Raw genomic sequence first — 22,135 nt, forward strand, 5'->3', positions numbered from 1 at the left:
CTTAAATGATCAATCGGCTGCACAAACAAAACTTCCCCAGACGATGCAGTTGCCGTAGGTTGTTGCTTGTTGCTGTTGGTGTTGCATTAACAACTTCCCCATTGGCTTTGTATATGTTGCTGTGGTGCAGCAACAAGCAACATGACTTATGAGTTTGTGCATCAACACGGAATTCGAGTTGCTGCTGGTGATGTTGCTGCTTGTATTGCTGCTGCATCGCGTAATGAAAACGAAAGTAACTCGCACTCACATACAGACAGGCACTCACTTGAGCACCGGATCGGGCAGCCACACGCCACATCATTCACTCTCTCAACTGGGGGGCTGACCGGAATTATGCGCATATTTTAAACTAATCGCAATTAAACTAATCACTTGACATCTTACATTGAAACAGGCGTTGAATAGCTGCCCACTAATTACTCACTTAAATGGCACACATACATAACCGGCATGGAGTAGGGAAAAAATGCACTCCAAATGCCGCAATGACACAAAGTGGCATTCGGACGGCAATTAATGGGTAGCAGAACAGATCGAATCGAGTCCTATATGTAACATACGAGGCGATCCAATGTTGTGCGACCTATGCAGCCGTTCGCATTTAAATTAGATTAGATAATTGGTGGAATCGTTCGAGCGGCGTCACGAATGTGAGATCAAATGGCAGCGCCTCTCTTATCTAACTATCTAGTATAATATATCATATATCGTTTACGGCCACCGAGCTTATTCTAATGTCGAATCGAAATCGAATTCACAGACATCAATAGCTCTCTCACAGCGGAATCGCCTTATAAGCATGCCAAAACGAAAATAGAAGTAAATAAATAATTATGGTAATGACCCAATTGTATGACTTAATTTTGCAATTACCACAGTTTTACATTTACTTGGCAGTTACAATGCCCTGCTCGCATGCAATCAGCACTTGTTTTTGATATGGGGCTCATTTGGCATGCATTCAGAGGATAGTAATCAAAAGTTGCAAAATAACTTAGGGAAGTTTTCCAGCTCTTAAGTGTTAAACTCAAATTTAACAAAACAAAACGCTCTTTTATCTCATTCTATAGCATTTGTAAATATAACATGATAAATAAATTATGGTAATCGCTAGCGCTTTGAGCGTATAGTCTATTTTTAGTATGATAGTAACAGGTTCTGTTTTAAATTTTCTTTATATTTGACGTCTATCACGTAGGCTCAAGAATTTATTCAACGATCAACTCAGGTTTAAACATTAATCAGTAACCTAAAAGTATAACGTTTTAAGATCAATGATAAGGCATTGAAGGCGTGAAAAGTTTAATTTTAATCAGGAAATAAATATCAAAACAAAGTAATATCATCATTTTATACACCGATGAATATGCAAATGAACTTGAGATGATGAAATCTTCAGGGGTATTCAAAGCCCAACCAAACATTAAGCCGAATTCATTGCCTGAATGAAGCGAAATAATCATTATTTGCTGCCTAATTTATGCTCTTGTATTGCCACTTTCCATGGTAAATGATTTCCGTGGGTTGAGCCGGGCCAACTTACCCTTTTTTCCACCATCACCAACTCAGCTGGCCATCATCTATGCGGGTTTTGATTGCCCCCCAACGTCCCGCTGCCTTTTCACTTTCGTTGGCTTCGCTTTTGTTGTTGTTACTCGAGCGGGGGCATGCCACATCGCAGTCGACGGCGACGTCAACGTCAACGCCGCTGCCATCGAAACGGTAAATGTTTGCTGGCAAACCCGAGCAGAGCACAGTTGCATTTTGGCGCTCGTCCCCAGCGATTCGCACTCGCACATCTGGCGCCAAAACCAAAAAGCCAAAAGCCTGAAAAGCCCGAATCAAAAGCCGTCAAAACACCAAACTACGCTAAACGTCGCGCATGCGCACACGCGCGCCCAACGAAATCGAAAACGAAAAGCAGTCAAAGTGACCGTTATTAACGTGAACCCCCCTCCAGCATCTAAAGTTGTTATATAATCGAGAGTGGAAACTGGAGAACCGGGCTTCTGGCCACAAAAATAAAAACCCACCAAACCTCCAGCTTCTGCGTACAATTCGCCATGTCGTCGCCGCCCAACCAGCGGACTAATTAATGCGCGCTCGTGGAAAGAAAAGCAAAGCGGAGCTGGAAGACCTCGTAAATTATAATACTTAAGGCCGGAAAAAAGCGCTGGGGCCGCGAGACGCGATCCGCCTTCGTTCCCAGTTCCCAGTTGCCTTTCCGATCCCCGAAACAGTCCCACCGGAAAGCAAAAAAAAAAGCAAACCCTCTACCGCCCATTTGACTGGCAGCGTGAAAGTGAAAAGCATCTGGTCATCGGCAGCAGGACAAAGCTAGAGCCACAGATACAGATACTATATAGAGATACGATCCGTAAACGGCCTCTGTGGGTCAGTCATGCGCGCGATGAGCAGCTGAGCTGCGCCAGCTGCCCGAGGAGCGGCCACCAAGATGATGAAGCCATCTCAATCACAATCACAATCGCAGTCACAGTCAGAGTCACGGCCACAGTCGCGGTCACACTGGCAGTGCCACTGGCAGATCCCAGTGGCAAACACCGCGACCTTGAGCTGGCTGTGCCTCCTGCTGCTGTTGCCCTCTTCCAGGCAGTTTGAGACGGGTAGGTTCAAAACCATAGGATAATACGAGATATAATAAATACATCTGTTATAATGTTGGCAAAAAAGAATGTTACAAAACGATCTATTTAAGTAGCAAATATCAAAAATACTTTTATACCAATCTAATCCTATAATTTTTTAACATCTGTGATTATACTTTTTCAATCATAACAGATTACAAAAAAAAATTCCATTTACATATAACACCATTTTTAAATTAGTTTTCACCAAGAAGCCCTATCTTGCTAATTAACGTCATTGAAAAATACATACGAACCACTTTAATTGATCGCTTTAGTTTTATTCCCGCGTTTATAGATAAATTAACTCGTAAACAAAGCACAAATAATAAACAAGATTGATCGATGGCAATTGGTATCTCAACACTTAAATTAAATTACTACCATAAAAGGTGGCGAAAATATGAAACGAATATTATTAATCACGTTTTTAAAGCTTGAACTTCAAACAAAAATGTAAATTAGTTGTTTCCGCGGAATTATATGAAGCTAAAATTATTATAATTTAAAAATGAAGTTTACATACTGTGAATAATCGTTAAAACTAACATTCTGTGAATAATCATTAAAAATAACATGCTGTGAAAAAGCATTTAAATTAAATGGCTTACATTATACGCAACCGAATATACTTTGCAGACTGCGGCTGTCGCCCGTCACGTCGAGGACCGCGGATAATTGCCGGAGCTGCCACGAACGAGGGTCAGTTCCCCTGGCAGGCCTCCCTGGAGCTACTGCATCCGTCGCTCGGATTCCTGGGCCACTGGTGCGGGGCGGTGCTGATCCACCAGTATTGGATACTCTCCGCAGCCCACTGCGTTCACAAGTGAGTTTATGAACCGCAACTCTGAAACCCGGATTTTAATATGTGAAATACCTTACCTTAGCGATCTCTTTAACCTGCCCATTCCACCGCTGTGGACGGTGGTGCTGGGCGAACACGATCGCGATGTGGAATCCGGCAACGAGCAGCGCATTCCCGTCGAGAAGATCGTGATGCACCACCGCTACCACAACTTCCGGCACGACGTGGTGCTGATGAAGCTCTCCAAGCCGGCGGATCTCGAAAGGCCCTCCAATATACGACGCATTTGCCTGCCCTTCCTCCTCGCCGAATCCCAGGATGCTGCCCCTGCGGAAACAGTGTCCCCATCTCAATCGGCCGACGAGGATGTGCTCATCCAACAGCTGGATCTGGAGGATGTGCCCGAGAAGATCGACAATTTCCTGCGCAGCATTCAAAGTCGTCGACGCTACCGGAATGTCACGGCTCCCAGCATGAAGGAGCTGATGAACATGAAGATCCTGAGCAGGATGCGTCAGGCTCTGGCTCAACGCTCCCCGCGCACTTTGAAACGCTCGCGAAGACGCAACGACAAGCTCATGAAGCTGGGTCCACGGAGAGGGGGTTTTGAGGATTCTGCAGAGCAGAAATACCTCAAGGCCAGTGAGGTCAGTGAGCCAAAGGAAATGGCCTTTGTGGAATGCGTGGCCACGGGCTGGGGCAAGGCCAATATCAGTGGTGATCTCTCCAATCAGCTGCTGAAGACCCAGGTGCCACTGCATCAGAATGGCAGGTGAGTCAACTTTAGGTTGCCCCTTACCCAAGTTAATTGAAATTCAATACTCTATGAAACCGGAATGATGTGTTGGCAGAGCGCCGGCACAGATAATTTGTATCCCATGGCCCAGCCTAAACTGACCAAAGTACCTGATCTTAACTCTTTTCAGGTGCAAGGACGCCTACGGCAGCTTTGTAAACATCCACGGCGGTCACCTGTGCGCCGGCAAGCTGAATGGCGAGGGCGGCACCTGCGTGGGCGACTCTGGTGGACCACTGCAGTGCCGCTTGAGCCGCGACGGACCCTGGATCCTGGTGGGGGTCACCTCCTTTGGCTCCGGTTGTGCCCTGGAGGGTTTTCCGGATGTCTACACTCGCACCTCGTACTACATGAAGTGGATCGAGGATACGATCGCCGCCCACTGAATCAAGGATCAACACAAGGATTAGATAGCTATCGACCTGTATTTATCGAGTGCAAGCTCAGCTGTACATTGCTTACTGTTACCACTCTAACTTTAGCCCTAGCTTATAGTTATTGTTAACTAGTACGTAGGCAAGGACGTTCCCTAAGTTGTTTCCGATGAGCACAATAATTTACACCGAATCTTAAGCCTAAATATCACAGTGTTGCCCCTTCTTGAGTTGAGGTAAGCATTCCGATCCTGGGTTACGCCTTGGCCAACTTAGGAATGATGGTGCCGCCGCCGAAGAGCAGATTGAGCTGCTCCTCCGGATCCAGCTGAAGGGAGGATTTCCTCAGCCCAGTGGCCAAACTAAGTCCAGCATTGATCACCTGAATCGCCGTGCCCCGCTCAATCTGATCGACCTTCTGGAACTGCTTGGTTGGTGGCCAAATGCAGAGCATCAGGGCGCTGCACAGCTGGTAAACGCCGGCCAGCAGCATTCCCAAGGCAGCGCTCCACTGCAGCAGCGGGAAGCCCCACTTGATGCCATGGATGAGCAGGCGCAGGCTCAGGCACAGGACATCGATGTTCAGGTCCACCCAGAGCAGGGGCAGGACCATGTTCTCGAAGGGCGACATCATCCGGTTGAAGTTCACCTTGCCCACCACCTGGTTGGCTTGCAACCGCAGGTGAGTGCCCTGCATCGGAGCTCCCAGTTGCTGGAATTGAATAGGTATCATAAGATTGGCCAATTTGGGTTACTTTCTATATAACGTACCGGTTGCACGACGAAGGTAGATGTGAAACGCGCTTCATCGGGCTGAAGGCCTTCGAATGGCTCCAGTAGACTGGGATCGGCATGCATGAAATGCGGATACGTAATCGCTAGAGGAATGTCTGGAAAAGTGATAGGAGTCTAGCTTATTAAGATGTTTCTATTATTATTGGGTCGTTAGTACTCACTGTAGTAACAGGGTGACACGCTTCCCACTCCCTTCTTAAGGCAACGGTTGTTTTTGCAGTAGCACGAGGAGTTGGTGTTGTCCACGTCGCTATCGAAGGAGTCCGGCTCCATCACGAACTCGTAGGCATCGAGACCATTGTACCTGGTGGTGCGATTGAACTTCACGGGGAGTCGACGGCAGAAGGTTCGCCTGTACAGAAAGAACTCGTCGTTCTCATCCATGTCCAGCGGGAAGAGTGTGGCATCATGGCTGCCCCAGATGCGATTGCACATGGTTCCACTGAAGGAGTAATGAAATTGTTAATCTTCTACTAGGAAATAATGTTTCTACAACACTAACTTTGTCTCCTGGTTGTAGTCCCAACCTTTGAATCCACGTTCTCCATTAACGCTGTCCACAGTGTAACCTCGAGGAGCATCAGTTACCCTCACTCCATACTTGTCCTTGGGCTCCGGCAGGTTCATGTTGAACACATTGCTCTCATTTCCCTCCCGGAAGAGCTAAAAATTAAACAAAAGGTCCATTGAAATAGGTTTCCTACTTACACCTTTAAATGAGAGATGCTTTACCTTCTCCATTATGCCGAAGCTCTTGAAGTCAATCCAGTTGGGCACGAACCGAGATGCCAGTTCCACCAGGTGATCCTCGTATCCCCACATGTAGTCGTGGACACTCATCTCCAGCATGGGCTGCGAGTCCAACTGCCTGGTGATGGCACTGAGTCCCAAAGCGGCGAACATCGATAGACTGGAGGCCAGTGTGGTCACTCCCATCAGCGGAATGTTAGGTGCCCGGATGCGGTCGACCTTGGGATCGCCCACAGATCGTTCCGGTGCAAAGACATACTCCCGTTTTGGTACAAAAGTGATGGTATTGTTGGGCTCGTTGTAGGTGACGTTGTGGTTGCTCAAAACCTCCTTGTAAACGTAAGGTCCCACTTCCTGGAGCTGCAACTTGGATGCCCTGCCCGCCGTGAACTCATCGACATTGGTGTAGTTGAACATGTACACATTAATATACACATCCAGCGGTGGCGACAGCCACAGTCGGTGGAGCAGGGCGCCTGGTTTCAAGCTCAATTGCTGCAAGAAAAATATTACAAAAATTTAGTTTTATATCTCTACCTGTTCGTACAGAATCACTGATCTTGCAGAACTAACTTTATTTTGATTGAATAACAAAGGTTGACCTACAGAAATATCTTTTGTTTAATTTGTATAGCGTGTGCTTGAACAATAAATGGGTTTGGATTGTCCATGAACACCATTTGATATTGATAGAATACTGAGAAAAGTATTAACTTAGCATTTTTAAGTAGTTTACATTTTTGATTATCAAGGAAATATTTACAAGATAATTTGTTAAGAAACTGAAATGCTTCTAAGCTATTTAAAATAATGGGCCTGTAACATTTGTATCTACTAAGTATCGGTACACTTGGAATACATTTATTCTTAATGCGAATATTGAGATAGCTCTACAAAATACAAGTTTGTTTTCTATCTTGACACTGTAATTAAGTGATTAAAGTTGCTAATTGATATGACTATAAATCATATTTATTATCGGAAATCGCTGTAGTATTTTAGTTGTTTAGTCTTACCGCGTCCAGGATGCTTTGGAGTGGGTCCGCGATGAGGACCAGTGACCCGAAGAACAGCAGGGTCATCCCGAGGGCAGCGCTGCGCAGCAGCTCTGCAATAAAATAGATCACCGGGTGAGTTATGGTCATGCGAGCGCCGTCAGCTGAAGTTGAACTGGTTTGGCTCCAGTTCCAGTTTGTCGATAGCGTGCGCCCCCCATCATGCCATTGACCTTGGTGGCGGATCCGATCCGAGATGCAATCGGACCGAGATCTGCGACCTACCTCAATGGCAGGAGCAGGAAGGGAACAGCAGCTCCAGGCCAAAATTTAATAAACAAAACGATGACAACCGGCAGACGACACAGCCGGCAGACGATGACGATGCCCAAAAACGGTGGCGGTTCAATGAACGTTCTTCGATTTTATAATCGCAAAAGCGGGGGAAGGTGATACCTGCACTCAAAAAAAAATACAAAAAAGCTAAAAAATCCCATAATTCTAGTTTACTGCCCTTGCGATCTCAGACATTTTTTCCGGCAATTTTAATATATTGTCTAAATTTAAAAGCCATATTACTCGTTTATAGACGGCACTGCCAACTGGTTTTAGCAAAATCGCCGACTTTTAACCATAAAGATAAACAAAAAGTATTTGTTTTTTTTATGGTTACACCTTAAATTTAGGAATAGTTTATTTTCCCACTGTCACTGCCTTGTTTGATTTGTTTCTTGTTAAAGCAGGGGAATATGCTAGGTTGAAAAGTGAATTGCGACTGATTGTGTGTTTTGTTTACACCAATTGGATAAGTTTGCCGCTCCTAGAAAAGTCGTAAAAATCCAGTTTCACTGACCTTGTTTGGAATATTAATTAAAAGTACGGAAGATGGGCAAGGCAATCGAAGCATATCAATCTAGGCTGCACTTCTACTCATATTTACTTGAAGTGAAATCACTCACTTTACGACCGAAACTCGTTTGTTCTCACCTTCCGCGAAGATTATTGTCTTTGCCCAGGTGAAATTCACTTCCGCACTCGAAATCTGCCCGGAAATTGGTGAGAAGTCGACGAATCCAGAGCGTGGTCGCACCCAAAATTCTCCTTTGACCGATTTTCAGCGATCATGGCCGCACCACGAAGATCACGTTTAGTTGGGGGCGACCCATAAATCAAACGCACAATCTGGGCTCACTTATCGGTACATAAATCGTTTAGCGAATTCTCGCAATAAAAACAAAAGCAGAAAAATCCCCAATCTGTGGAAATAGAAACCGAAAGCGGCGACCGATAGATACAGATACACCTGCCAAGATCAATGAACTGACTAGATACCTAGATGCCTAGCACGCCCCTAGCTCGCTCCAAAATGGCACGATCCCACAGCATCTGCGATCTGCGGCCGAGATCGAAAAGCAAACAGCATAAACTCATTAACCATTTCGCTTCGGTGTCAACTTTGGTGTCATAAATAGGTTCAAGACTTCACAATCAAAACAAATAGCGATGATACATGACAAATTATGCATGGCGCCGATGAAACCAGAAATCCAAACATATATTCCATTGGTAGGAATTACGAGTGTGCACGGGGAAAAATTGTCTTTAAATATATCTATTATTTAAGTTAGAATGGATTTTGATCTTTAAATAATATTTATATTTTATTAAATTTAATTTTTGAATATAATTTTTCTTTTTCTTCATTTGGTTATAAAAAATAAATTTTTAAATTGGTCGTTCTTCTTAAATTAGATAGCATTACCTCTTCTGGACTACAAATACCTTAATTGATTAATATTTCCCCATGATATTATTTATCCAACTATACCTACGATAGCTCTAAGTTCTTACAATGTTCTCTATCTTTATGTTTTTAATTCTTAGATAAATTTATAAAAATTCTATATTCTTTTTAATTATTCTAAATGTTCATAAATAATATGTGCCTTAATAACTTAAGGGTTTAAAAAATTTGAGAAAATACCTTCAACGTATAAAGTTAAGAACTCCTAGTACCCAAAATTTTCAATATATATGTAATTTTTTCCCGTGTAATCTTAGATGCTTATGCTTATCCTTGCCTTGAGTGTGACAGCCGAAATTCCCGAACTTTGGGCCCACCCATAAATTAGGCCGCACACAAAGCGCTCCGAAATTATTCTGCTGCAATGGAATGACCAATGCCAAAATCCACACGCAGAGTGGCAAAACCACACGAAAATCTCCGCGGGCTGGCAAAAAGTGGAGCTTGAATCGAATTGCGCAACAATTGCACCGGCGAAGTAAAGTCCGCTTGACGTCGATAGAAAGATTGGCGGGCCGAAAAAAAAACACACACATAAGATACTGAGACAAGACACGGCATCATGAATGAAAGACGCTTGTCTCGATCGCAGCAGCTGATTCAGTGAGCTGTGAACTTGTTTGCGACGGCAAAACAGCAAACAGCCAAGCAGTAGCTCAATATCAGGCGGGATCGGATCGGATATATCAGTTACTAAGTATGAGCTTGACGGCTGACGACCGACGACTGCCTCTGCAACGGTCTGAAGTTCAAGTTCGGTGCAATTCGCCGGCAAGCATTAAAAACCTGAAAATTAACCCAGCTCGACTCCAAGTGCACGGTTTGCTGGTGCTAAAAAAAAATTAAATATAAATATTTTTTGACCAGTCAAAGTGGTGACCCACTGAAGTCAAGAATGAATTTGTTTTGTTTCTGACGGAACACCTTCGTCGGCTGACAGGTGTGTGTGCGACTTCCGTCAAACGACAATAAATTAGGCAAATAGCCATAACTACAGTTCCATAGCTCTACAGCTCTATAGCTACAGCTCGGCGATGAGATTCGCACTCGGTTATCCACAAGATAGTGATACTAATACTAATGCTCTCTCGCTCCGAACTTTTCGTGTTTTAAGCAGCATGTGCCGATCGCCTAATAGTTGTCGCTGTTATGACGATGTTTGTGTTTGCCTGTGTTTGGCTAGTGATTAATCCCAGATCCGTTGCTATTTGCTTTTAATCATCACCAAAAACCCGAACCAAAAAAACCCAAAACCCTTAAATAGTCGCAGTCTCAAAGTCTCGCGGCAATTAGATGCCCGCCAATAAGGAAAAGTAAATATGTCGCTCGCCAAGTTTACAACTTCCCCGATTCGCAGGCTAAATGATGCTCATAACGATGATGCTGATCCGATTTGTGTTCGCCTTTGAAACGGATACTTTACGCTGGCGATGATATTGTTATTGCTAATGCCCGGACAATAGCTGTTACTTGCATTGTTTAGCGGGCATTGAGCTGTAGATCGTATTGATTTATGGCGCACTCGCACTGCGGCAAATTAGTTGGATCGTATCGTTCTCGGTATCGGTATCGGTATGGTATAGGTAATCTCTGCATGTCACGCCTCCGATTCCGATTCCGATTTGGGGGATCTGTCAGCATCTTGTCAAGCTATATCTCTACATACATCATGGGGCCAATCTGACCCGGGCTGGGCAATCATCGCGTTCACCTTCAGTTTTCCCAGCGCATTTATGCTGATTGAAATCATCGAACTTCATGGTAAGGTAATACGTGACATTTTCAGTCACAACCGATTTCATTTCAAATCTTAATTTATGCAAACTTAATTGCACTACCAGGTCCAGATCCGTTAATACACATATATGCACACACGTGCGCTTCCGAATGACTTGGCCAAAACTGGAGATCTGGAGATCTACATACATATGTCGTTTGTACAATCCAATGTACAAACACAAGCTGCTTACAAGTAGTAATCTTAAGTGACCCTACACAACTGACCTACAATGTATAGAACCCTACGCCCTTGGCGGCTCATTCGTTGTTATGCAAATCGACCGATCAGATCCGATGTCTTGCCCCTTTTTTTATACGGCTTTGAACATATGTTAACTGCTTTGGCCAAGAGCCGAGATGTTGACAAAAAAAATAAAAAAGGGAGACCACACTAGAAAGCACTAATTAAATTTGGTTTCCAAACTTGGATCGTTATATGTCTAGTCGTTATAATAGCTGTCGTGCTGCCTAAAACATTTTTGGACTTCAGAACCCAGTTCCGCGAACAGGTCTGCTATTTTTGGTCCAGGTATTTTGTGCAATAAATTAAAAAACTCAATATTCACGCGTGCCACCAGCTGTTAGTAATTCGATAATTAGCATTCTAATTTCGAAACTGTTTTATATCAGCATGCACGAGCGTTTAAAACTCCATTGCACCATTTTCACTACATTTCAGCGGGTCTAGCATTTTAGTTCGGTTTTTGGCGATTTTAGCAGTTTGTGCAAGAGATCTTTGTTGACATTTTTACGATCGCGTGGGGCTGAAAAGCTCCCTTGGCTGAAAACGGCGGTTCCGAATAAACTTTTTATGGGCCTTTGGCTTTGACCAATGCGGACAATGGTCTCCGTCTCCGGTTGGCTTAATTAAGCACTGGCCACTGGGCTTACTTTATACTCACTTGCATTGCGCTGGTTTTTGTTGGTAAATAGTTTCATTTCAGCACCTAAAAAACTTTAGCTCGGGCGCGATCTGATTTTTTTATTTTTTTTTTTCAGTATTTTCCCCTTCCTTTTCAACGGGTGCACTGGATTGAACGGCTGGTTAGTGGGTTAGTTATTTATTGATTTATGACGAAAATCAATTAATTCTTGTGTTATTATTTATGACCGCAAATTAAACTATTAACAGGTCGGTAGCGTTATTGTGATTGAATTTCCGATTAGGATCGGGTGAATTTGCATGGTAACCGCTGTCGATTAATTTGTTTTGCTTGTGGTTTAATAGGTTTTAATAGGTCGAGTGCTTGATTCCTGACGATTGTCCACCCGAGAGTCCCGCTCCGACGTGATCCGATCTGGGCCTTAGCTGATACTGTTGCCTGCCTCTGATTCTGATTTTGATTCTGGTCGCTGGGCTAGAATCTCGCTGCTTTGTCTCGAATCGAACTGAACTGCCACGCACTTCCTATTCTCACAAATTTTGACAACTTAATGCGGCGATCTCGACTGCAGCTGGGACCTTTATATGGACTCTTGGGGCCGATCCCCGATCTCTCTACGATCAAGTGCCGAGTGTCTGGCGGAGATCGGATCGGCTAGCAGTTAGCAGTTAGCAGCTAGCAGATAGCTAGTACTAGCATCTCAACTCAACCTTTCTACAACCGGTCCACATTCAAGCCTCTGCTCGGGCTTGGCGCTCGGCTAAAACCGCGCACGTTCGCACTAGCTCGTTGGCCAAAACAAAATCACCGAGCAGCATTAAGTCACTTTCTGGACTGGGTCTGGGGCTGGGTCGGGGGCTATGAACCCCTCTTGGGGACTGCTAACACCCAACCCTCGAAAACCCCTGGGTTAGAACTCTCAACACAGGGGGCTCGGGTTATCCATTGTCTACGGAGATCGCTTAGCCCGCAATTGCCTTCTCATAAATTTAATGGCTCAAATGACTCTATTTAATCCAGCGGTCTGGTCTCTATCTTGGGCACAGCAGACACGCACACGTGCCCGTGCCCTTTTTGCGGCCTGCCATAAATATGCATGAAGTTTTTGCCGCAATTAAAAGCCATTTCTTGACGCAATTACTTCCAGTTCTGATTCTTAGCAGCCAATAACGATTAGCTATTAACTGGCTGTTCTGATAATTGTCCGTCGGTTATTTAGCTCGATATTTATGACAGATCTATGAAGTGCACAGGCGATTGATACGATCACGGTGACTAAGGGTAGTTAGTAGGGGTAGATTGTATAAATTCTAGTGTGTGACCTATTTCGCTCCAAAGTTGTCTCCAAGACTCGGACAGTAAATATCATCTTCACTTATACTTCCTGACAGACATTTGTCTGAGAAATGTCACTTAGTGTACTTTTATGACCGGCCATTGTTTGAGGTTGTACGGACTATGGGTGATATGATCCCGAATAGACAGACAATAAGCTCCCTCCTAACTACCAAATGGCATGTTAGTCGCAATTTTCCATTGGGCGGTTGTTGTTACCGGGCTAATTGTTGTTTGTGTTTATGGCAACGCGGTCCACAATTATGGCATACGCGGGGCATCCCAAAGTCCCATTTTTCAATGTACGCTTTTTATGCTTTCTCCGAAAGTTTCAAGAGTTCTAGGTGGAGCCCCCGATAAAAGCTCTTTTCTAGGACGTAATGAGTCCTGGATTGTCTGGAAAGCAATCCTTGGCCAAAGGATTGCATAATCAGTGCATTTAACATATCTATTGACCTATTATATATTTAAAGTATAACCGTCTAGGCATCCCACAATCATAAATTGAAAACCGAATAGCCCATAAATAAATAATAAAAAGGAAACCAGTTTCTTATTCAACCTCATAAATACATACACCAACCGCACAAAATAGGTGTGAAGAAATCTTCTTGAAACCATGTTTAAAAATAATTCTCTAAGGCATATAAAAATTTTATTACCAACAGGGGTATAAATTAATTAAATTGAAAAACGCAAGATATTTTGACTTAAAGATAACCGAAAATACTTGCATTACATTTACAACAAAAAGTACTTGAAAAGCAGCGATTAACTGTTTTCTATGAATAGGAAACTAATTAACTTGCTGACTTACATTTTATAAACTAGATTTTACAATCGTTTAATTACTGCAATCCATTTATTTATCTCACTAAGAAATACCCACACCGGCTCAAAACAAATTAAAAACGGTGAAAACCATATCTATTTTTGTTTCGAAGAATTATCTCTGACGATAAACAACTAACCCTCTACACACTTGGGCACCCTTCTGTGATCAATAGGCGAGTTCACGTGGAATACCACGGATCTGACTAACCATTTGGATATAGATCAATATTTAGAGAACTCAGACAATTTAGAGAACTAACAAAAACACACACAAATAGATGCAAACTTTGTTATTAAGCTGCGAAATTTTTAAGTACAATTATCATTGGGCCGCCAATAAGCCCATTGTTTGGCGACCGTCTAAATGGGAATCTTCCAATTGGTGACCATCCTCAAGGTGAGGAAAGCCCCCAAAAATCGGGTCCCCAACAAATCTGATCAGTGAGAAAGTGATATATTTGCTAATCCCCCTTCCAAGAACACTATTTCGCATACATTAAACGCTCAATTACCCCAAGTAGTTTTCTAAACGAGCTGGAAGGGGCATCGAATCGGAATTATTGACATCTACGCAAACAGCGCGTCAGGGCTCTTGAAACTGTTCTCCCGAAATTGGAGGTTGGCATGCAAAGTATATATATTTAGTGACGAACACAAAATTGACACGATATGGGCCTGGGAAAAGGGGGAAAACCCAGACCTGAGATCCGAAAAACGCAGGCCACAACTTAAAAATTATAACTGTAAGAAACAAGGCACTTTGTCGTAATTGCAACGCCGCATCAACCTCAAGTATTGTCTGAGGTATTCGGCATCCACTTGCACAATGACGTTGGCGATTTAGCACATGGAAGGTGACAAAAGCCCTGCAAAGTCGCAGCCCACAGAACAATGAAGTGCATATAGGAGATGCTGGGAAAACCCGAAAGGTAGCCCCACTTGACCAGCTCTACTAGCATTCAATGCGGAACATACGACTGCATGCACGTATAGTATGTCCTTCAACCCGCTCAGGGGTTCCCCGGCTAACTATCAACTTGAGCAGCAGAAAACTGTGAAAGCCAACATTAATATTCTTTAGTTTTAGCAAGGGTTAAGCTCTAAGCGCAATTATTATAATACAAATCTTGCTTAGTATAAGTAAGAATATTTTAACAATATAATTGTATTTTGTGGAAATGACAGAGCGTACGACATTAGGTTAAATTTTGATGAACAATATTTGTTGACAACGTTAATTGTTTTGTTTGTCAGTCATAAAAACTTTTACAAATTTTAAGTTATTTCAGACCTTACAAAATATTCCCAAATCACTCAACTATCATTGAGCATTGAAAGAACATCTCAAAAGTAGGCTGAGTCATGAAAAACTAAAATCGTAGCCCAAATTGTATTTACAGAACAAAATAAAAATTAATTTGTTGTGTGATGGTCGACCTTTTAGATTTTGATCAAATATGAGGTTTATTGCCGTAGCGAGGTCAGAAAAACGAGTAGGAGTGAGGTGTATTTAAACGTATTTTTTAGGGAACAACGCATTTAGGAACCACATTAAAATGATTTACAAAGTCCGTTTTATAAGTGGGTTCGAAAGATAAACGTTTATTACATCTTAAGGGCAAATATTCTAAGGGAATTTTATTTAGGTAATATTTAATTGAATGTATGTCATGGGTTACAAAATAGTGAAATACAATGTATTGTGAGACAGACAACCTTTCAAATGTGTTTAAATTTCTTATATGCTTACGGATTTTTTCCACCTGTAAAAATGATAATGTATAATTCTATTAATAATGAAAAGTGCAGGAAAGTTCAGGGGACTTCGGCCAGACATGGTCCGGTTCGCGGATGCTGTAATGAATGTCGATCGCAAGGTAAGCATATGGGGAGTGCTGTGCCCAGTAGCCAAAGCATGTAATCGCCTATCATAGCTCCAATTATTAGCAAAAGGCTGGTGCTCTATATCGGCGGTCGTTAATGGAACTGGAACTGGAGCTAAACTCTCAGCCGAACAATGAGGAACCAACTTTGTTGGATGGCAATTAGATTTAAATATTAAACGCTACCGCTCGTCGTAAATGAATATCTAACGAGTTTAATTGGAGCGATAATCACAACAACAGTAGGCCAGAGAACGGAGACAAGCACAAAAAGCGAAAGAAAGAAAAAAAACAAGTAAATAAGTAATGGCTAGAGCGTTAATTAGTCAGAACGCTTATAACAAATATTAACTTAATAACCATCCAGAAGAACCAGAGAACCCGCTCTCTGATGTCACGTTGTTATGGTGCATATCTCGACCAGGGAAAGCATATTACGTATACGCACTGGCAGGCAGATTAGAGAACTGCAGCGGTGATTAGTTTGCTATTGAAATTACTTAACCGCCTGACCCCAAATTAAATAGCAATGGGAAGTCGAGCAGCGCACTTAATACCTCATCGGCCGGGTCGCGTATCGCAATCAGCGTCGCCGTCTAAGCCAACAGTTATTAAACAATAATCAAAATACTATAATTAATGACACAGAGCCGCAACTCTGACGCCAGCGAAGGCGGAAGGAGGAAGGAGGAGTGCAGCTAGTCTCTGAGCACATAAATCAGAGAGCCCCAAAGCGAACCGAAACCGTTTTCAGGTGGGGCAGCAGCAGCAGGCACAATAATCCTGCTTATCGAAAATTTGTCATTTATTCAGTTATGCGTAATTCTGCTCCTGATAGTCCCCCGTTTTCCAGATATCTCGTTAGCCAACTGTCACTATTTGTTAGCGCCCGCCAATCTCCGTTCTCCATTCTCCATTCTCCATAGTCCGTTACCATTTCCATACCGCCCACCCACTCGGATGGGTTCCCACTCCCGGTGGCTCTTCCGTTCCAGCTGCTGCAAAAGTTCAAACACGACAGCAGCCACATAATTAGCCTGCATATGAAAACATTTTAGAGGTTTCGCCCGGTGTTCGTTTCGAATCGTTTCGCCAACTTCCGTTCGCCGCTGCTCGGGATCTGAATAGGTAGGTATGATAAGCCGGGCACATCCTCCAGCCGAGGACTCCTATAAATACCTGTTGCCAATGGCTTTTGGACAACATTTATTCACGGTCGCGTCCGCTGATTACACACAGTCCGCCAAACAATTGCATTGTGATATCGTTAGCGCTCCGAAATACTCAAGTTTCCACTTTTGACCAGGTAAGTGTTGAGATAAGGAGCTGCACTCAGCCTTACTTTCTCATAAATAACTAAAGATAGTTCAGTTTAAACTTTAAACAATATATATCATATAAAGCAAGTAACTGCGCTTTCTAAGAACTATTAGATCTACTCTTTAACCCTAATAACCCGAACTGGTCGTAAAACAATGATTGACAGCTGCGTCCTTTCGTTCGGGTCAAGTCGGCCCTAACTAGAAGCTAAGTGCCGTACAATACTCGTAATTATCGGCTTTATTTGCTTTTTAGCTGGGCTGAAGTATTAACAACTTGCGTCAGTCCCGCCCAAAAATCATTGGCTACCATAAATGACGGCAGTTCGCTTGTGTGATCATTTTACCGAGTTTTAACTATTTAACATACTAGATTACCAGCTATTAACTAAGGCCCTCCAAAGATCCAGACCCCTAAATAGGTCCCCGAGCGATATGAGATCTAAATTACTTAGTATCGGTTGTTAATTCTAAGGTTCTTTCTACGTAAACGATTGTTATGAATGGAAAAAACCAATTGTATACATTGTAATATTAACGTTTTCTACTAAACTATTATTTTTTATGAGTTCCTTAAAAAATCATTATTTTTAAAAAGCTACGCAAGAAATAAGGAATGATAAAATGTACATTATCATTAGCGGTTGCTAATTTGTGACGACCTTCCCTAACATCACCAAGTAGTTAGATATTTGCTAAAGTTTTAGTTTTGTATTTATCAAAAGTGAAAAAGTGATATTGAGTAAAAGCCAAATATTGAAATTATGATAGATATTAGATAATACTAAGTTGCATTAAAAATTATACCTGATAATTTTGCAGAATCATGTGTCAAACAATGCGTTGCATCCTGATTGTCTGTGTGGCCCTCGCTCTTCTTGCCGCCGGCTGCAGTGTGGAGGCCTCGAACTCCAGACCTCCGCGCAAAAACGATGTCAACACCATGGCCGATGCCTATAAGTTCCTGCAGGATCTGGACACCTACTACGGAGACCGAGCCCGAGTTCGCTTCGGAAAACGGGGAGGCCTAATGGAAATCCTGAGGAATCGCGAGATGGACAACTTTAACCTGGGAAAAAGTGCTAGCAATGGAGGAGAACTGGTAACCAGAGAAGAATTCACTTACGACGGAAAAATATAGATTTATCCTGCAGGTCCGCGCTTTGGATGAGGAGGAGGTGTTCTAAACCCACTCTAGACAACCTTGGCAACGTCACTAACTCATGATTATATTTATTAGCATACGCCTTTTTGGTTGAGATTGTTTTTCGGGGCAATAGTTTAACGAGTTGGGAGAAAAATAGTAGTTGCAGCTACAAAATTAAGTATTTACTCTAGTCTTGATGTTTGTTGAATAAACGAATTATCCAAAAAGTTGTCTTCGTGATGCTTAAATTAAAATAAAGAGTGCAATGATTAAATGGTGGTTTTTAATTAAACATTGTTCTTCGGAAAAGTGAATTAAGATTCTTATCTAATTCACCAGTGCTTCTAAGAAATTTCGACTTTGAATTCTAAAAATAACAATCCAAACGGTGTACGCTTTATGGAGATAAAAAAAGTTTATGTTAGTCCAAATGTCACATTATTCGGGGATCTTTCTTAACTTGAAACTCGTGCCAAGTCCAAATATTGTTGTTGGATTTATGAAAGCTAAGAATGACTTTTTCTTGCCTACTTTTGGGCCTAAAATATACTTGAATATACTTGAATCCATATAGAATTGAGGGAATTCGAAATCTATCGAAAAGATTTAATACGAACACAGAGATTTTAAGTAGGAGGATTTATATTACAAAAATAAAAACACCGAATTCACAATGGCAAGTACCCCTCCATACATGCGGCAACTGTGAAAAGATTAATAAAAAATTTTCTAGATAAGATCAGCAATCATTGTGATAGCTTCTTACTCAGAGGCAGAATTGCGATCGCCAGCAGGAACAGCTCGCAATGGTCCTGGATGTTGGAGCCGACCAAGATTGCGCCAACGGCCGCTCCACATCGACACCACATCAGGCTGATGCACAGAGCCTTGGCGCGAATGTAGGTGGGCACAAAGCGCAAGAGGGCACCACCCAGCAGACCAATTGTAACGCCGGGAAAGGCGAGCACGAACACCAGCGAAAAGAGTTGCATCATGGGATCAGTGACAACGATAAGCAGAAAGCCAAATGTGGAGGCGGACACCAGGGAGAAGACGAACATCACCTTCTTGTGCACGCAGAAGAGCGAAAGCCAGCACAGGTTGTACAGAGCAACATAAACAGCTCCCAGTACAAAGGAATTATTGAAGCCCTTGAAGGAGTCGTCGCAGACCTAAAAAATTCAAGAGCTTAGTAAGTGATATATTCTTTAGACTCCTCAGCTTACCGCCTCGAAGTCAACCTCAGTTTCCATAATTGGACCTGTCTCAGGCACAAATAGTACCCTGCAGAAGGTCATGCCCTGTGTGTTGCCCTGCCGCATATTGCAACGATTTCTCATGGCTGTAAACCAAATGCCCAGGCCATTGGTCCTGTGGATTCGTGGACAAATAAATGGGAGATCCTTAGGACAGCCAGCACACTTACAATAGACCCAGGACGAACATAACAAAGCAGACGCAGAGAAAGTAGCCGAGATAGGGTTTTCGAAACAGGGGCATCGCATCGTCGAGCATGGACCTCAAGACGTTCTGTTTGCTCTTCCGCCGCCTCATCCGGACATGATCTTCGTAGGCGAGCATGTGTTGTATCTGGTCGTCGGTAAGACCGTGCCCAGTATTCTTCTTGGAAATCCATTCCATGGTGGCCAACCCCTTCTGTGTATCGCCAATCATCATCAGGAACTTGGGACTCTCGGGCAAGTGAAGCAGCAGGAAAAAGGCCACCACGCCCGGCAGAATGTATATGCAGCCCAATACACGCCATGGTCTCAGCGTCAGGTCGCCCACCAACTCCACCTCAAAATCAATGAAATCCGGGCTCAGGAAAAGCGTGGCCCAAGCTGGGCAGGAGATCATTGCGAAGCCGCTGAACATGTACATGTGAGTGATGGTACGCACTAGAATCCGTTGCGAGCAGAATTCACTTAGGTAGGTGGCTGCCACGAAACTTGGACCGGCCACACTGATCGGAGGATAAATGTCTCATCTCGTTTAATTAACCCATGATACTCACAAAATACATGTGACGAAGCGCATCACAAAGAAGCCCGTGGAGCTGATGCAGAACATGGAAGCGATTGAACACAAATTGCTTACAATAATAGTGCGCAGCAGGGTCCAACGACGACCTTTCTTGTCGGTTATGTAGCCCCAGAAGTAGGAGGAGCATATGATGCCCATAAAACCGGCCGCCGTAAGCGCGGCTAGTTGCGCCTGATTCATGTGCAGATCGCATACGGCGGCAGGACCAATGGTTCCCATGCCCATCGTTTCTTGGATGGTGAGCATCTGCAGCAGACCGAGCGTCAGAGTGGCAAACAGATGAACCCTCCCGAAACCTGTGGACGGTGGGCTGTGCTTGTGCATGCAAATCGAGTGTGGACTTTGGGGCATTTACCAATCTGCTCCATGACCAAATCAAAGTTCTCCATGTCCTGTGTTTATGAAGACATAAAATTTGAAAAATTACCAATATTTCGTATTTGATGTGCCGGTGTCGTGTTTGCTTCGTTTATTTTGACTAAAATCACAGGGCTTAGGCCAGCTGTATGTTCTCCACTTCCTTGATCAGATCCATGTGCTTGAATTCGTCCGGTTTGCGTGTAAAGGTGTTCAGCAGGCTCAGTTTGCCCTCGTCGGGCTTAAGGTAGAACATCTGCAGCTCATTGGCCAGGCACTGAGCCTCCTGGGCGGTGAGCACTTTGGTGTCGTATTCACCACGCATCAGGACAACTCCCTTGTCCTGCACCTCGGTATAGTGGACCAGGGTGAGGCACTCGGGGGCGTTCTCGTGGTGCACCTGGTAGGCCAGGAGCGGAGTGAAGTGCACGGTATTGGCGGCAAACTGCAGCATGACGAACTCAAAGCCCTCGCTGCGGGGCAGCGGTAGCAAGAAAACTGGATGTTCCTTGGCCCGCTTCATGAGGTTCTCGTACTGAGTAGTGGTCAGAGTGGCGGCCAGGACCTCCTTGGTCTTGTGGTACTCCAGCCATATCTGCGCTACCTCCTCGGCGCTCTTGTCAGCAACCAGTTCCAGCTTCATGATGTCGGTGAGCTTCTTGTGCGGCAGTTCAGCCGCCTGCTCAGCCTGCAGCTTCTGCTTGGGATTGAGAAGCTCGGAGTAGGACCTGGAATGGGTTGGGTTCAGCCTTAAGGTGCACTTTCTGCGAACTCTGATCTCACCTTGCCTGGCTCTGGCCATCCTTGATGGGATTCACCACGCGCTCCACGCGATCCAGGAACTCCTCAGCCGACGTCTGCTGCAACTTGGCAATCTTACCCGCGTACTTGGAGTAGTAGGGATTGCTCTCCTTCAACTTCTCGACGGCCTCCTCGGCGCGGCGGACGGCGGACATGGTGATGGTACGGTTTACCGTCAAGGAGTTATTCAGGAAAACGCGTAAAGGCAATTTTCTGGCGCATGCCATTTCCTCACATCAAAATTATACAACAACGCGACAGCTGTTTGTGAATTATCGAAATGTTTCGATTGTTCGCAGTAGAGATGAGCGCGTGTCAAAGTTTAGTTTCACGACATTTCACACTCACGAAATTGAAGGTGCCGTCCGTCCAAACACGAAGTAGATTATAACCGTTTCACATTCATTAAACTTATATTATTTCACACAGGGACTTTGCTAAATTGCTAATTAAAAATGTTGGATAGACATTTCAGATATATGAAGGTCAACTATAAAACATATTTTTATATTTTTATTTAACAAGAATTACAGCTAATATTTATTTAATAACCAAATTTTTTTCAATAAAAATTCAAAAACTTTTAAATAACGATTTTTTAAAATTGTAATTGCTGCGGTCTCCGGCGTACAAAGCCTGGTAAACACTAATTAAAAAAAGGAATACATAAAGAAAAAATATTTCTTAGTTGCATATTTTCTTAGCAATTAAATATGTTACAAGATACTTGTTTTAAAAAGGCGCTATATTCGTAATAAAGTAAGTGCCTCAACTTAACGCTCATGT

The 22,135-nt window shown here is 43.4% G+C and overlaps 5 protein-coding genes across 9 annotated transcripts; 2 read left to right on the forward strand and 3 right to left on the reverse strand.

The window, feature by feature from the left end:
- The first annotated feature begins 1,699 nt into the window (after positions 1 to 1,699).
- LOC108015656 (trypsin-1) lies at positions 1,700 to 4,844 on the forward strand. The gene is made up of 4 exons (XM_036817839.3): positions 1,700 to 2,627; positions 3,288 to 3,474; positions 3,536 to 4,225; positions 4,380 to 4,844. The coding sequence occupies exons 1-4, from the start codon at positions 2,459 to 2,461 to the stop codon at positions 4,633 to 4,635; spliced, it is 1,302 nt and encodes a 433-aa protein (XP_036673734.3). The 5' UTR covers positions 1,700 to 2,458; the 3' UTR covers positions 4,636 to 4,844.
- Positions 4,656 to 17,941, reverse strand: LOC108015672 (lysosome membrane protein 2). 3 transcript variants are annotated; one of them, XM_070996615.1, is made up of 7 exons: positions 17,809 to 17,941; positions 7,185 to 7,276; positions 6,151 to 6,663; positions 5,921 to 6,081; positions 5,580 to 5,860; positions 5,395 to 5,513; positions 4,656 to 5,335 (listed from the first exon to the last, which is right to left on the reverse strand). In XM_070996615.1, the coding sequence occupies exons 2-7, from the start codon at positions 7,248 to 7,250 to the stop codon at positions 4,880 to 4,882; spliced, it is 1,596 nt and encodes a 531-aa protein (XP_070852716.1). In that variant the 5' UTR covers positions 7,251 to 7,276; positions 17,809 to 17,941; the 3' UTR covers positions 4,656 to 4,879. The 3 variants fall into 3 exon arrangements, with proteins under 3 accessions (XP_070852716.1, XP_036673729.1, XP_036673731.1); XM_036817834.3 differs by lacking the exon at positions 17,809 to 17,941 and adding an exon at positions 11,649 to 12,182; XM_036817836.3 differs by lacking the exon at positions 17,809 to 17,941 and adding an exon at positions 8,151 to 8,338.
- On the forward strand, positions 17,828 to 18,422 carry NPF (neuropeptide F). Of its 2 annotated transcripts, none has more exons than XM_017082181.4 (2): positions 17,828 to 18,103; positions 18,156 to 18,422. In XM_017082181.4, exons 1-2 carry the CDS (start codon positions 17,828 to 17,830, stop codon positions 18,186 to 18,188), a joined length of 309 nt encoding a protein of 102 aa, XP_016937670.3. In that variant the 3' UTR covers positions 18,189 to 18,422. The 2 variants fall into 2 exon arrangements, with proteins under 2 accessions (XP_016937670.3, XP_036673741.2); XM_036817846.3 differs by having other exon boundaries at positions 18,177 to 18,422.
- A 350-nt stretch (positions 18,423 to 18,772) lies between these two features.
- Positions 18,773 to 20,686, reverse strand: LOC108015668 (synaptic vesicle glycoprotein 2C). 2 transcript variants are annotated; one of them, XM_017082177.4, is made up of 6 exons: positions 20,547 to 20,686; positions 20,163 to 20,487; positions 19,575 to 20,111; positions 19,375 to 19,519; positions 18,915 to 19,320; positions 18,773 to 18,851 (listed from the first exon to the last, which is right to left on the reverse strand). In XM_017082177.4, the coding sequence occupies exons 1-6, from the start codon at positions 20,578 to 20,580 to the stop codon at positions 18,817 to 18,819; spliced, it is 1,482 nt and encodes a 493-aa protein (XP_016937666.2). In that variant the 5' UTR covers positions 20,581 to 20,686; the 3' UTR covers positions 18,773 to 18,816. The 2 variants fall into 2 exon arrangements, with proteins under 2 accessions (XP_016937666.2, XP_036673732.3); XM_036817837.3 differs by having other exon boundaries at positions 20,163 to 20,552.
- Positions 20,641 to 21,622, reverse strand: LOC108015670 (ATP synthase mitochondrial F1 complex assembly factor 1). Its single transcript, XM_017082180.4, has 2 exons — positions 21,332 to 21,622; positions 20,641 to 21,276 (listed from the first exon to the last, which is right to left on the reverse strand). The coding sequence occupies exons 1-2, from the start codon at positions 21,574 to 21,576 to the stop codon at positions 20,685 to 20,687; spliced, it is 837 nt and encodes a 278-aa protein (XP_016937669.3). The 5' UTR covers positions 21,577 to 21,622; the 3' UTR covers positions 20,641 to 20,684.
- Between the last annotated feature and the right edge of the window lie 513 nt (positions 21,623 to 22,135).

Source organism: Drosophila suzukii, chromosome 3 (genome assembly GCF_043229965.1).
Source record: "Drosophila suzukii chromosome 3, CBGP_Dsuzu_IsoJpt1.0, whole genome shotgun sequence".
NCBI lineage: Eukaryota > Metazoa > Arthropoda > Insecta > Diptera > Drosophilidae > Drosophila > Drosophila suzukii.

Coding starts and splice junctions, on each gene's coding strand:
- LOC108015656 (XM_036817839.3), top strand. CDS start 2,459: ATGATGAAGCCATCTCAATCACAATCACAATCGCAGTCACAGTCAGAG. Junction 3,475..3,535: donor GCAGCCCACTGCGTTCACAA/GTGAGTTTATGA, acceptor ACCTTACCTTAG/CGATCTCTTTAACCTGCCCA. Junction 4,226..4,379: donor CCACTGCATCAGAATGGCAG/GTGAGTCAACTT, acceptor AACTCTTTTCAG/GTGCAAGGACGCCTACGGCA.
- LOC108015672 (XM_036817834.3), bottom strand. CDS start 11,685: ATGAAACTATTTACCAACAAAAACCAGCGCAATGCAA. Junction 6,664..7,184: donor TCCAAAGCATCCTGGACGCG/GTAAGACTAAAC, acceptor TTTTTCTTGCAG/CAATTGAGCTTGAAACCAGG. Junction 5,861..5,920: donor GACTACAACCAGGAGACAAA/GTTAGTGTTGTA, acceptor TTACTCCTTCAG/TGGAACCATGTGCAATCGCA.
- NPF (XM_017082181.4), top strand. CDS start 17,828: ATGTGTCAAACAATGCGTTGCATCCTGATTGTCTGTGTGGCCCTCGCT. Junction 18,104..18,155: donor CTAGCAATGGAGGAGAACTG/GTAACCAGAGAA, acceptor TTTATCCTGCAG/GTCCGCGCTTTGGATGAGGA.
- LOC108015668 (XM_036817837.3), bottom strand. CDS start 20,542: ATGCCCCAAAGTCCACACTCGATTTGCATGCACAAGCACAGCCCACCG. Junction 19,520..19,574: donor ATGTTCGTCCTGGGTCTATT/GTAAGTGTGCTG, acceptor ACGAATCCACAG/GACCAATGGCCTGGGCATTT. Junction 19,321..19,374: donor CTGAGGTTGACTTCGAGGCG/GTAAGCTGAGGA, acceptor TGAATTTTTTAG/GTCTGCGACGACTCCTTCAA.
- LOC108015670 (XM_017082180.4), bottom strand. CDS start 21,576: ATGGCATGCGCCAGAAAATTGCCTTTACGCGTTTTCCTGAATAACTCC. Junction 21,277..21,331: donor GATGGCCAGAGCCAGGCAAG/GTGAGATCAGAG, acceptor AACCCATTCCAG/GTCCTACTCCGAGCTTCTCA.